This window comes from Pseudorca crassidens, chromosome 21 (genome assembly GCF_039906515.1).
Source record: "Pseudorca crassidens isolate mPseCra1 chromosome 21, mPseCra1.hap1, whole genome shotgun sequence".
Taxonomy (NCBI): Eukaryota; Metazoa; Chordata; class Mammalia; order Artiodactyla; family Delphinidae; genus Pseudorca; species Pseudorca crassidens.
Window position 1 is genome coordinate 7296454 of NC_090316.1, and position 15214 is coordinate 7311667.

At 36.2% G+C, this 15214-nt stretch overlaps 1 protein-coding gene across 1 annotated transcript in view; it reads left to right on the forward strand.

Annotated features, from left to right (window-relative positions):
• The window catches only part of LOC137216194 (A disintegrin and metallopeptidase domain 3-like), a 106514-nt gene that overhangs the window by 11636 nt on the left and 79664 nt on the right, over positions 1-15214 (forward strand). Inside the window, 1 exon segment of the mRNA XM_067722114.1 lies at positions 8577-8643. Within this exon segment, the coding sequence (XP_067578215.1) occupies positions 8577-8643 (67 nt within the window).

The window sequence follows — 15214 nt, forward strand, 5'->3', positions numbered from 1 at the left end:
TTCCCTGGTTGTCTCCTGGGGGAGGGGAGGAGCAGCCCGCGCCGTAACCCGCGGGGCTTGGTACCCCTCCCGGGTTTCGGCACCAAATGTAAGGTCGGATCTTAACAAAGGGCACCGTGAAACAGAGGAAAGCTTCAAGTGAGCTTTATTAGGGAGCGCTCCCGGGCGAGGTTCACTGGTCCGAGAGAAAGGGGCCAGAGAAGTCGCACCCGGGCGAGGGTTGGGCAAGATTTTATAGGGGAAGAAGGGAAAGGGGTGTGGTGAATCTGGGAGGGCGCAGGGTATTCCTTATTTGGTGGTCTTTTCGGGTATCCTGGGGGACCGTTAGTCCCGCCCCTCAAAAGGCGGGAAGCCTGGGCTGGGTTCAAAGTCCCCAGGTCAGTTCCTGGAACTGGGTGGTCCGGAGAATTTCGGTCTGATGCAACCTGTGAATCTGATTGTGATCCCCTGCCTCGGGCCAGTTGGCCTTACACTTATTAGTGTTCGTTGTGCAACATTTTGCATAATATTATTTGTTGAGATTCATTCATAATGATGTGTGCAAAACGGGTTTGTTTTTTAAAATGCATATGTAGCCATAAAATGAATATATTCCATTAATTATTTATCCTCACATATTTACAGCAAGAACAGCTCTATCATGGACATCCTTGACCATGACTTCCTGGGCCCCAGTGAAATTGATGGATTATAAATAAGAAATTTCTCAAGTGCTATATAATGCCAGTTTTTTTCTTCAAAAGCCTTATAACCAATTTTTACTCATGCTAATAGCTTAAAAGTGTTTCTGTTCTCCACATTCTCGACAAAATGAATATCTTCACACTTATTTTTGTTAATTAGTGGATGACAAATGTTGTTTTATTGTTGTTTTAATATGCACTTCACTGGTTATTAATAACACTTAGTGTCTTTTCCAGTGTTTACTGACCGTTCTCATTGACTTGCTTTTCCTGAGATTTTGGTGTTTTTTTGTTTTTGTTTTTGTTTTTTTTGCCGGGAGCGGGGCAGTCGTTATTTTTTATTCATTCGTTTTGAGTTATTTATTTTCAATCTGTGGCTTTATCTTTCTGTTTTTCTGGTTTTTGTTCCATGATCTATCGTGGGAAGTTTTGTTTTCTGTAGATATTAACACTTTATCTCCTCTATATGTTGCAATTATGCCACCTACACTATTGATTGTCTTCTTCCTTTGTTTTTGGGATTTATTGCTATAAAAATGAAATTTTCATATAATCATTATATTCATATTTTCTATCCTAGGTTCTCAGATTCCTCTCTTGTGTCTGTTAGAAGTGGTAGCATCACATTCGTATAGTATTTCTTAAAATTCTTTTTCCACTTAAGATGTAAATTCACAGCTTTCAGTTTCTTTAACAACAGTATTGCATTTTCCAACTTTCTTCAAAGCTTCTTTTTACTTTTTTTTTTTTATTGCAGCTTTATGCTGACTCAGGTATCGTTTAGTTAGAATAACTTCAGATTATTTTCTTCAGATGGAATCTGCAGGTGGCATGCTTCCCGAATCGGTGCATGTCTGCAGATGTCTTTCTTGTTCTCATAACTGAATGACATTTGGCAATGTGCTGAATTTGTGAGTCATATTTCTTTTCTATAAATTTTTGCAATTTGATATAGTCTGTGTGAAGTGAGTTTTCCAGCAGTTTCTGTGTGTGGGTGAGTGTGAGTGTGTGTGTGTGTGTGTATTACATTAATACTCCCTAATATAGCCCAAGTCCCTAAATTTTTCATTTTAATTTTCAGTCCCTACGCATTCTTTTTCTTCTATGGGAAATCACTGCTTTCATCCTGGGTCTTACTTGTCTGTGTTCCATATCATAGTTTTTTCTACAACTATGATCAAATCTTTATTTTTGACATGCATTTTACCAGCATTTGTTTTCTGTTGGCTAGACCTATAATTCTGTTCACAGTAAGCAAATTCTCTTCGATACATTTATTGAGTTATTTAATATTAACTGTCATGTGTTTTAGTTTCAGAGTATACTTTTTTCTCTTGGAATGATCTCCTTGGAATGCTTATTCATTTCTCTTGAAATTAAGATTATTTTGTTCATCAATGCTACTTCATTTGGAACTAACTTTTAAGCTTTGCATGCTTTTTATTGTTCATTTTCCTTTCATTGGACATTGTTTTTCTTTCAGTGCTCATTTGTATTTTTGTTATGTCACTGATTAAGGCAGACTATTTTGTTGTTTCATACAGAAGCCAAAAGTATGCCTTTGAAAAAGGGCCCAGGATGAATAAACTCGCAAACAAAATTTTTATCCTTTTAATAATGCTTGTCAAATATCTGTTAAGGTTTTCAATCTCTAATTTCTTTTTCCTGGGAACTACTTCTGGATTCCCATTTCCACCACCTCCATTTAAATGCTTACAGTTATTAAAAGGTGGCTCTGCCCTTGTTTCAGAATTCACGTTCTAGATGCTTGCACCTAAACCAACCCAGTCCATGCAGTTTTTCCTTGAATATATGTGGAATATAAACTGACAGATGCCAGTTTTTCTCCGGGAACCTCTCTGGTTTTATTTGAACTGAAGAAAAGGAAAAGTTTTCAAGAAGGAGAGGAAATAGATTGTTACAGGATATTGAGTATAGTTCCCTGTGCTATACAGCAGGTCCTTGTTGTTTATCTGTTTTGTATACAGTATTGTGTGTCTGTTTAGTCCAAACTCCTAATTTATCCCTCCCCTCCTTTCCCCTTTGGTAACCATAAGTTTGTTTTCTATGTCTGTGAGTCTATTTCTGTTTTATAAAGGAGATCATTTGTATCATTTCTTTTAGATTCTACATATAAGTGATATCATAGGATATTTGTCTGTCCAACTTACTTTTCTTAGTATGATAAAAGAATCTGAAAAAGAATATATATATGTATGTGTGTGTGCATATATATATATATGTATATATATATGACTGAATCACTTTGCTGTACACCTGAAACTAACACAACATTGCAAATCAACTATACTTCACTAAAAATTTTTAAAAAAGAATGAGAGGACATGAAGGAGATAAGAAAAGTAGTGGTGAAAAAAGAGTAGTGGTGAAAAAAGTACTCTGTTAATGCTCTAGTTTCTCTTCCATTCTGGCCTTCAGACCTTCTTGATGTTTGGAATCCATGAGAAATCCCAGTGTCACTGTTATGGACTAGGGTCCTTGGACTCCTTAATCAATAGAAATTGATAACTGGCCAGAGAAGGGATTCAGGCAAGGCTTTGTTGAGGCTCGTGCTGCAGCAGGAGGGAGCGAAAACAAGTGACAGTTCCCTGGCTCACTCTCCGAGGAAGGTGGGCTGGATCCTTAAATGGGGTGAGGCAGGGGCCGATTGGTGGTCTGCCCACTCGCCTGGTGGTGCTGTGTGCAGGGATCATGCGCAGTAAGTACCCTGCTTTTGCCCCTGGCGCCTCCGGAGTGGCAGTCGGTTTGTGGCCTTTGTGTGTCTTGTTGTTCATAATTACCCAGACTGCACATGCAGGCAGTTAGTTTTAGTCCCTTGGAGTCCCTCTGTCTTCTGTTGCTCGAGGAGACGTGTGTCCAGGCCAAGCGCTCCAGTAAAGGGTCCCGGGTCCCAGCCTGTCTCATCCCTACAGTAAATAACGATGTTAGATTGTTCCATGATAATCACCATCCTCCTTGTAAGAAGATTTTAGTTCCATACCCTGTTTATGTCACGTTTTTCTATAGAAATAACATGAAATTTGAGCTAGAATCCCGCTTCTAAACAAAGGCTTTAAGATCTATCATGTGCTTCTACAATTTTTCTCCTTCTGTTACAAGAAAAGCATGTTCCGTGGAGGGACCATGCCGTTTCCTAGGTTCCAGAATGAAGGCAATGTGGAGTTGAAACTGCAGTAACCTTGTGAAGAACATTCATTGTAATTTTAAGTACCTGGGAATTTGGAGGGTGCTTTGTAGCACAGCATAACTTCACAGAAACAAGCTAATGAAATAAGCATGTATTTTTTTGTTTGTTTTTTTATCAATCCATGGCTACTTATTAGCAAATTTTAACTAAGAGATTTACGCCATGAGATGTATTGATGGTTGAATCTATAAAAGAAAACTTTGTTGAGGGAATCTGGAAGTCCTGGATTTTACTAGACAGCAATCTGTGTCATTCCAGTGCCCACACTGGTATCCGGTCATCCTGGTTCTTGCTTTCTCTTATGTACATAATGCGCTATCAGAAAGAAAGCTAGATAACGGAGAGATGAGCCCATTTAATTTTTGCGTATTTGAGCTTATAAAATGAAATGTAAGTTTGTTTAATTTCATGACTCTGGAAGTTACTTTTACTAATGCTATTATTACAACGAAGTATTATTATTTTGGTTGAATTAGGTCATTTTTAGACTCTCATTTCCTGGTATATTCATACAACAAGTCAGGGATATTGTATCCAGATTCTTCATTTGTAAAGGTAAGTTTTACTTTATGTTGTGTAGATTTTTATTGTTATGTGGTGAACGTGCCATTGGTGGGAAGAAGAAGAATGCTTTATACTCGGCTGAATTACTGGGCAAACAGATTGATCACAAACCCAAACGTAATGTGGCAGTTGCTCTGAAAGCATATAGAATAGAATGACTACCTTTAAAATTTGGAACTCAGGAATCACTTACCTGAAAAGGTCATTTACACTCTCTGGAAGTAGGAGTAGGAGTTTGAGAGGGGAAAAAAAGTGGGGAAAGGAACTAAGAAGCCACTGAACACAGGGAGAAGTTTTGATGGAGGTACCATAGGACCTGAGCAGTGTAGGGAACAGTGGAAACCACTTTACAGAAAGAGCACAGGAAAGTGAAGTTGCAAAAGCAGTTTGGGTACAGAATCTGAATAGGTTTACATGAAAAACACAGGAATTTGAATTCTTTCCCAAAATACAGGTAAGAGTCAAGAAATGCTTAAACGTATGTGAGAAAGTTGGCTTTAGTCTAAGATACGTATTTTGCCAGAATAGATGATGGGGAAGAGGCAAATGCTAGTGATTGGTCAGATTCTGTTGCTGTGTTGCAATTGAGAGAGAATGAAGTTTAAAATATGGTAACTCATACAACATTTGTCTTTCTCACCATCTACAAGTAGAAAGCAGGACAAAATCCATGAGACACTTGTTTTCAGACATTTGACAATTAAAAAATCAGGAAATCTCTCTCTGACAGAAGGAAAACATGGAAGGCGAATCTCACACTGAACTTGGCCCTCTGACTGGAAATAACGTCTTAACTATAGCACAAGGGTGGAAGCAAACAGGACTCTTTAAGAATTTGGATTTTAAGAGTTCGGGCTGCTGAAGCAGCTGGAACTTGCAGGACCCAGGACCAGAGAAAAAAGGGACTCTGTGTTGATGTACATTTTTTCAGAGAAGGGGAGTTGTCCTTTGTTCCCTGACGGAGGATTAGACAGCATGTGTGGTGGGTAAGACTCTACTGAAGGCTCGAGAGTGAAATGGAGATAATACTAACCGACAGAACAGTGTTGGGAGATGTTGGATTTTCAGCGCAGACAGTGTAAAGTGACCTTGCTAAAACCCCAGACGTTCAGCTGAGACAGAAAGGCTGAGTGTCTGAAGGAAGGATCAAGCTCTAGAGTAAGAGACACTCTTGGTCACCCCCATTCCCCACCTCAAAGCCTAAAACACAGCGCAGAGACGATTGTGGATGGTTACCATTAAATTAATTGACTTCTGACACAAACAGTGATGCTCTGTAAAGGGTTAAGCCATAGCCGAGGAAGGAAAGAATGCAGTAAGTTCAGAAATCAATGAGAGAGAAAAAGGAGAAAGAATGGAATCATTAAAGCTCTGAATTTAGTTGTTTCAAAGGACTAATAAAATTAATAACCCCCAGTATGACTTATCTAGGTCAGAAACAAATTCCACCAATATTAGGGGTGAAAGGAGATATTGCTAGTCATACAGAAGATAAAATGATATCTTGGAGAATTATGACAGCTTTATGCCAATAAATTTGATGATTTAGATGAAATGGACAGCTTCCTTGAAAAGTACAACTTATCAAGATTGAGAGAAGTAATAGAAAATCTCAATCCCTTCAAATCTATTTTTAAAAGTTGAATTCCTCAACAGCTACTTTCCACAAAGAAACACCAGGTTTAGTTATTCTCATACTTCACCAACTGAGAGTTTGGCTCTTCCGATTTTAAGCGATTGAAAAGAATGCTTCTGTGAACGTTCATGTACAATTGTGTAGGTGTGCAGTTTTATTTCTTTGGGATACATACCTAGGAATATCATTGCCAGATCATATGGTGAGTGTATATTCACTTTTGACAGAAATTACCAATCTTTTCTCCAGAGTGGCTGTACCATTTTAACTTTCTGCTGACAGTGAATGAGAGAGAAAAGAGTATCTGCATTCTTGCCATTTTGTTTGCTATTTAAATTTTACAATTTTATTTTAGCCATTGTGATAGATGTGTACTTTATCTCATGTAATTTTGACTGGCATTTCTCTGATGACTAGTGAAGTTGATTATAGTTTCATGAGCTTGTTTGTCACTTTTTGTGAAATATCTGTTAATGTCTTTTGCCCATTTTCTCGTTGGACTTTTCTTGTTGGTTGGTTTTTCACTACTGACCTTTGAGGAGTTTATATATTCTAATTATAGGTCCTTTACCAGATATGCGGTTTGCAGATGTTTGCTCCCAGTCTGTAATTTGTCTTTTCATCCTCATCATAAGGTCTCTGACCGAGCAGAATTTCTCCATTTTGATGAGAGCTAATTTATCAACTTTTCCTTTATGAATGGTAATTTGGCTCTCAAACCTAAGAAATCTATGTTGCCCTAGAGTTCCTGAAGATTCTGTGTGTTTTTATTTTCTAAAAGTGTTATAGTTTTATTTACATTTAATGGTGTGTTCACCTGAGGTGATTTTGTATGAAGTGTGAGATTTGGATCAAGGTTCACTCACTTGACCAGGGATGTGGAATTGTTCCAACACTATTTCTAGAAAGGGTTGTTCTGCATTGAGTTGCTTTTGCACCTTTGTCAAAAAGTCGGGGGCAGGGTCATATTGATGCGGATATATTCCTGGGTTCTTTATTCTGTGCAGATCTTCCATGTGACTCTCCTTCTGCCAGTATCCTGCTGTCTTCAGTTTGCCTGCATATTCAGCATTTATGTTGACTAGAGTGATTCCTCCCGCTTTATTCTTGTTCAAGATTTTTACACTATTCTAGATATTTTTCTTTTTCATATAAATTTTAGACTAAACTATCCTCTGTGTGCAAACAACCTTGCTAGCATCGTGATAGACACTGTTAAACCTACAGATGAATTTGGGGAGAATAGGCATCTTTATTCTGTTGATTCTTCCAACCGTGAATACAGTAAGAATCTCCATTTGTTTGGTCTTTTTTTAAATGTCGTTCATTAGCATTTTGTAATTTTAGCATTCAGATCCTGTAGATATGTTTTTAGGTTTATACCAAAGTATTTCATTGTCTTTGGAGCAATTGTAAATGGTACTCTATTTTAGTTTCCGTTTACATATGTTTGTTTTTATCTAGAAATACAACTCGTTTGTGTCAATCCTATATCCTTACAACCTCGATGAAGTCACATATTAATTCTATGAGGGTTTGTTATTTTTTTTTTCTGATAGATTCCTTGAGAATTTTTCCATAGTCAGGTCTTTTACAAATATGGCCTTCTGTTTTCTCCTTTTTCCATCTGTATACTTTTTATCTCTTTGCTTTACCTTACTGTGCTTGTTACAACTACCGGTACTCTGTCAGATAACCAAACTGATGGCAGACATCCTCACAATTTTCTCAATTGTAAGGATAAAGTATTCAGTCATTCACCATAAGGATAACATTAGTTGTAAGGGGTTTTTTTATATACTCTTTATAAAGTTGTGGAAATTCACTATTTTTAGATTGCTAAGAATTTGTTTGTTTTTCTGCCCCATGAGGGGAGGTGTGTATTTAATTGTATCGGTTGCCTTTCCTACATCCGCTGATATGATCATATGATTTTTCTTTTTTAGTCTGTTGATATAGTGGATTTCACTGACTGATTTTCAAATATTGAAACAATACCTAGAAAATACCTATCAAACCTAAAAACCCCACAGCTTTGTCCTGGTGTATGATTCTTTTATTCATGCCTGGCTTTGATGCACTAATAATTTCTTGAGGATTTTTTTGGTCAAAGTTCCTGAGAAATATTGATCTATGATTTTTCTATTTTTGTACTGACTTTGTCTAATTTTTGGAGTAGTAATACTGGCCTCATTAAATACACTGAGAAAGATTACCTCTTCTTTTGTTTTTCTGGAAGATATTGTATAAAATACTTGTTAATGCTTAAGATGTGTGGTAAAATTCTCCAGTGAAATCACTGGACCTGGGGATTTTGTGTGTGTGTTTGAGTGTGTATGTGGGAGGTTTTAAATTGCCAATTCAATTATTTAATGGTTATAGAAATATTTTGTTTATCTGTTTCCTATGTATGGCTTTGGTGGTGTGTGTTTAAGTAATTGGTCTATTTCATCTCAGTGGCATTTTGGCATGTATTTTCTTGCAGTCCTCATACCCTTTTAATGGCTACAGCAGCTGTAGTGATATGCTGGTTCACTTCCGACACTGATGAGGTATGTCGTCCCTTCTTTGTCAGTCTTGCTAGAGATTTTTCAGTTTATTGCACATATCAAAGAACCAGCTTTTTCTTGCTTTGATTTTCTTTACTGTTTTCTTATTTTCAACTTTGTAGTGTTTTGCTCTTATTCTTTTCTCCCTTATACCTTGCTTTGTGTTTATTTTGCTCTTCTTTTTCTAATTTGTTGAGGAAAAAACTTATATTTATCAATACGTGACCATTCCTTTTTCTACTGTAAGCATTTTAGTACTAAAATTTCCCTCTCGACACTGCTTAGTTGTATCTCACAACAATATGGTGAGTTTTCATGTTCATTACAGATATATGTATTTTTAAATTTTCCTTTAAGGCTTCCTGTTTGTTTTTTTAAAGTCTGTTAGTTACTTTACAAGTGTTTGGAGGTTTTGGTTTGTTTATTTTTTCTGTTGTCTGTCTGTTGAATTTTAGTTTGATTTTGCTTTGGTCAGAGCATATACCTTGTACAATTTCAATTTGTTTTTAATTTGTGAATGTTTGCGTCATGAGCCAGTATATTATGCTTGTAGGTGAATGTCCTTGGATACTTAAAAAAAAAATGTGTATTCTGTTGTTCTTGGGCGGACTGGTCCATAAATGTCATGCAGATCAGGTTGATTGATGCTGCGGTTCAGTTCTGTATTTTGCTGATTTTTGGTCTAGTACTAGCAATAACCGATTGGAGCGTGTTGAATTCCTCCTTTACTGTTGTGGTTTTTGTCTTTCTCTTTCAGCTGTACCAGGGTTTGCTTCACATATTTTGAAGTTCTGTTGTTTGATGCCTATACATTTAGGGTTGCTCTGCTTCTTGATAAGTGGATACTTTTATGATCACGTAGTGACTCTCTTTCTCCCTTGTAGATTTCTTTGCAATTAAGTTCACTTTCTCTGATATGATTTTTATCAATATTTGCATGACATATTTTCCATTCTTTTTATTTCAGTCTACCTAAAAATTTATGCCTGTAACTGAACCACTTTGCTGTACACCTGAAACTGACACCACCTTGTAAATCAACTATACCCCAATATAAAATAAAAATTAAGTAAAAAAATAAAATCATTGGAAGTGGAAAAAAATTTATGTTTGAAGTGAGTTTCTTGTAGAGACTATTTAGTTGGGTCATAAGGTGTGCCTTTGTTTGTTTGATTTTTTTGTTTCCTCCATCTGCCTTGGGACTCAGTATTTTATTTGGTGTTTTTAGACTATTTACATTTAAAGTAGTGATTGATATGTTAGGGCTTTTGTCTGCTATATTTTTTTCCCTTTATTTTTTTTTTTCTGTGCTACTCATTTCTTTTTTCTTGTTTTCTTCTTCTGGATTACTTGAACATTTTAAAGATTACATCATGATTTATTTATAGTGTCAATAGATTTTTCCCTGTTATACTTTTCTTAGGTTTGCTTGAGGTATTACAATAAACATATAGAACCTAGCCTACTGTTGTGGACTTTTTACTTCTTCAAGTGAAACCCTGAAACCCTACTTCCATTTAGGATCCTTTATCCTCTGTACTTTATAAATATAATTGCTCAAATATTCCTCTCCATACATTAAGCATAACATGATACTGTGTGATTGTTGTTTCAACTACCAAATATGATTTCAGAAACTCATGAAGGAAAGGATAGTTCATTATATTCACCCGTATTTTAAACCATTCTATTTGTCCCAGTTCCTTAAGACTACCCAAGCCTTTTTGTGATGTATTACCTTTGTTTCCTGGAGTTTCTTTTTGCCATTACCTTAGGGTATGTGTGCTGTAGACTAAATCTGTTAGTTTTCCTCTGTCGGAGAAAGTTTCTCTTTTTCCTTCATCCTTAAAGGATAAATTTACCAGATATAGAATTCATGTTTGACAGTAATGTTCTTGTCAACATGTGAGAATTGCTCTTGTATTTCCTTTGAGACTTCATGACTTTCAGATGAGAAATGTACTGTCATTCAAACTGGTGTTCTTCTACAGGTTATATGACATTACTGTCTGGTTTCTTTGAAGATATTTTTATAGTTTTCAGTTTAGTCATGATCTTTCTTGTTGCAAGTGACTTTGGACCCATTCTATTTTCGGTTTGATCAGTTTCCAGAATCTAAATGTTTATGTCCTTCATCAATTTTGTGAAGATTTCTGTTGACTTTTTTCTGAATTTATGTATATATATATATATATATATATATATAATTTTTTAAATTTAAGGTGGTAAAAATATTTAATATGAGTTCTACTCTATTAACAAATTTTAAGCATAAATTACATTACTGTTGACATTAGTATGTTTTACAGAAGGTCCTGGAGCTTATTATTCATCTTGCTTAACTGAAACTTTATGCCCATTAAATAGTACCTCCTCATTTCCCCCTGGCCAAGCCCCTGGCAAACACCATTCCACTTTTGGGTGGTATGCATTTGACGTTTAAATACTTCATAGAAATGGAGTCATGCGGTATTTGTCTTTCTGTGATGGGTCTGTTTCACTTATCATAATGTCCTCAAGGTGAATCATGTTGTCACGTATTGCATAACTTACTTCTTTTTTAAGGCTATCTAGTATTCCACAGAATACATATACACCACATTTTCTTATCCACTCTTCTGTGGATGTGGCCACTTAGGGTTTATTCACATCTTGGCTATTGTGGATAGTGCTGCAGTAAGCATAGCAGTGCCAATATCTCCTGCAGCTCCTGTGTCAGTTCTTTGGGGTAACTGCCCAGAAGTGACATTGCTGGATCACAGGGAGTTCTGTTTTTCGTTTTTACTATATTCTATAGCAACCGTTTCATATGCTCTACCCAGTGACAGAGTACAACAGTTCCAGCTTCCCACACCCTCAACAGCACTCTTTGTCCTTTGTTCACACGATAATAGCCATCCTAACAGTCGTGAGGTGATATCTCACAAAAATAACATTTTGGTGTTACTTTGCATTTTTCTGGTAACTAGTGATCTCCCTGTTGGCCACTTGGATGTCTTCTTTGTTTGTGTCTTATCTAATTTCTTTCATCAATACGTTGTAGTTTTCAGAGTACAAGGTTCCCACCTCCTTGGTTAAATTTGTTCGTAGGTATTTTGTGTGTGTGTGATCTTGTAAATGGATTTGTTTTCTTAATTTCCCTTTCCTTACAAATAGTTCTCTGTAAGTAGAGAAATGCGATTCATTATTGAATGTTGATTATATATTCTGTAATATTATGGAGCTTGTCATTAGATCTAAAACTTTGAGGGTTTTTGTGGAGTCTTTAGGTTTTGCTATCTATGAGATCATGTCATCTGCAAACAAAGACATTTTTACTTCTTTCTTTCCAATTTGGGTGCCTTTTTATTTTTTTCTCTCTCCTTGTCGACTTGCTCTAAGTATAACTTCCCATCCTACATTGAATTGAATTGGTGAGGTGGGCGTCCTTGCCTTGTTCCTGATCTTAGAGGAATAGTTTTCAGGGTTCACTGTTGAATATGTTGTTAGCTGTGGGCTTCTCATATATGGCCTTTATTAGGTTGTGTTGATTTCATTCTATTCCTGGTTTGCTGAGAGTTTTTCTTTTGATAGATGCTGAAATTTGTCAAATTCTTTCTCTGCATATATTGAGATGATCGTGTGATTTTGACTCTTTGTCCTGTTAATGTGTTTTATCACATTAATTTTTGAATGTTGAACCATTCTTGCATTGCAAGAATAATTTAACTTGGTCATGGTGTATGACCATTTTAAGGTGCTAGATTACACTGGATTTGGTTTACAACTAGTTTGTTGAGCACTTTTCCATCTATATTCATGAGGGATGTTAGCTCGTACTGTTCTTTCCATGTGGCTTTTGTATCAGAGTAATGCTGGCTGCATAAAATGACTTTGAAAGTGCTCCCCCGTCTTTTACTTTTTGGAAGCATTTGCGAAGGCTTGTGTTAGTTCTTACTTAAATGTTCTATAGAATTCCCCAGGGAAGCCATTTGGTATCGGGCTTCTCCCTATTAGGAGGTTTGTGATTACCGATTCAGTCTCCATACTAGTTATACGTCGGTTCGGATTTTCTATTTTTTCATGTGTCACTGTTCTTAGGTTTCATGTCACTAAGAATTTATCCATCCTCTATGGTATCTGGTTGTTGGCATATAATGTTCATATTATTTTCTTTTGAACCTTCTTATTTTTGTGGCATGAGCTTTCATTTTTCTGATTTTATTTTTGAAACTTCTCTTTTTTTCTTAATCTAGGTAGAGGTTTGTCAATTTTATTTATCATTTCAAAAGACCAACTCTTAGTTTTTTGATACTTTCTATTGTTTTTCCCCTTATTATCATTTTATTCCTGGTCTATTCTTTGTTATGTTCTTTTTGCTACTTTGAGCTTTCTTTGTTCTTCTTTTAGTTCTTTGAGATGTGAAGTTAGTTTATTAATTTGAGGTCTTTTTGATGTATTTTGTTTGTAGCTATACATTTACCTCTTTCCTCTGCTTTCACTGGATGTGATAAATTTTGGTATGTTGTGTTTTCTGTTTCATTTGTCTCAAGCTATTTTAAATTTCCTTTTTGATTCTTTTCTTTGATTCATTGTTGATCAAAAGTATGTTGTTAATTTCCACATAGCTGTGGATTTTTTACTTATCCTTCTGCTATTCCTTTCTAGTTTCATTCCAAAACCTGTTCAGAAAGGACACCTTGTGTGATTTAAATCTTCTTAAATTTGTTAAGAGTTGCTTTGTGACCAAACATATAATCTATTGTGGGGAAAGCTTGTGTCCACTTGAGAAGAATGTATATTCTGCTGCTTTTGAGGGGAATGTTCTGTATGTAGCTGCTGGGTAGATTTTGGCTATAATGTTATTTAAGTCCTCTTTTTTATTTCTTACTCATCTCCTGTCTGCTTCCTCTACCCATTACTGAAAGTGTGGTATTGAAGTCCCCTTCTCTTATTGTATTGCTGTCTGTATCTCTCCTCAGATTCTGTCAGTGTTTGCTGTGGGTATATTTAGATTCTCTAATGCGGAGGGTGTATATATTTATAATGGTTATCTTTCCCTGGTGGACTAGCCCTTTAATCATTATAAAATGTCCATCTTTGACTCCTGTGACTGTCTTGACTTTATGTCTATTCTGTCTGATGTAAGTATAGCTAGACCTGTGCCCGACACACAGTAGGCCCAACTATACCGAAACGTCGGAGTTTGGAGCAGAGAAAGGTTTATTGCAGGGCCGTGTAAGGAGACGGGTGGCTCCTGCCCTAAAAAGCCTGAATTTCCCAAAAGCTGTCAGCAAAGCACTTTTAAAGGCAAGCTGAGGGAGGGGTGTAGTTAGTTGCTGCAGACTTCCTGGTGTTGGATTCAATGTTCTTGCAGCGTCCATGTATGTCAGGTCACGATGTTCCTGTAAACCTCCAACAAGACAAATGTTATTCTCTGTTCAGGTCAGGTCACAGTCAGGCTGTCCTGTACATTTCAAGCCATAGGCAACATTCTTTTACAAAAGGTGCAGAGCCAGCATGACTAAGCCCAGGCAAAAGAACACAAAGGTTAAAGTAAAAGGAACAGATCTAATATGGAGTCAGACGTGTTCTTCCCAATTAAAACACCTGCTCTCTTTCTGTTGCCATTTGTTTGGAATATTTTCCATCCCTTGAACTTCAGCCGCTATATTTCCTTCAATTTAAAGTGAAATTCCTGCAGACAGTATAGAGTTGAAACCTGCCCCCCCCCCACCCCGCTTTCAGCCACTTGACATCTTTTGTTTGTGGAGTCTAAACATTTACATTTGAAGTGATTATTGATAGGGAAGTTATTTACTAATGCCTTTTTGTTACTTGTTTGATTGATTGATTGATTGTAGTTCTTTTGTCTGTCTTTTCCTCTCGCTGTCTTTTCTTGTGTTTCATTGATTTTTTTTTTTTGGTTCCATGTGTATTGATTTCTTTGTCTTTTTCTGTTATGTAACCTTTACTGATATTTTCATTTTGGTTACCATGGGGCTTACATGAAATATCATACAGCTATAACAGTGTACTTTAAGCTGGTAAAAACCTCAATAGCATATAAAAAGTCAATTTTACTAATCCCCCTCATTACATTTTATGTTATCGGTATCACAGTTTACATTATTGCATATTGTGTAACTTTTAACATGATTTTAGTTACAGTTATTTTTATATACTATTGTCTCTTAACTTTTATTTTAGAATTAAAAGTGATTTGATCACTACCGATACAGTAATATAGTATTTGAAATTTCCTATACATTTACCTTTCCCAATGACTTTCATTCTTTTCTTTTGCTCTCATGTTGCTCTTTAGCACCCTTTCATTTCAAAGTGATGAATTCTCATTTGTATTTCTTGTAATGCAGATATAGTGGTGAGAAATACTTCAGCTTTTGTCTGGAAAAGTCTTTATCTCTCCATTTCTTAAGATTTTTTTTTTTGGGGGGGGAGCAGTTTTAGGTTGCCAGCAAAATTAAGACAATGGTATAGAGTTTTCCAAATATCCTCTGGGGCCACCTACGCATAGCTCCTGTGTTTAATAAACTCCCCCAAGCACAGTGGTAGATTTGTTACAATTGAGGAA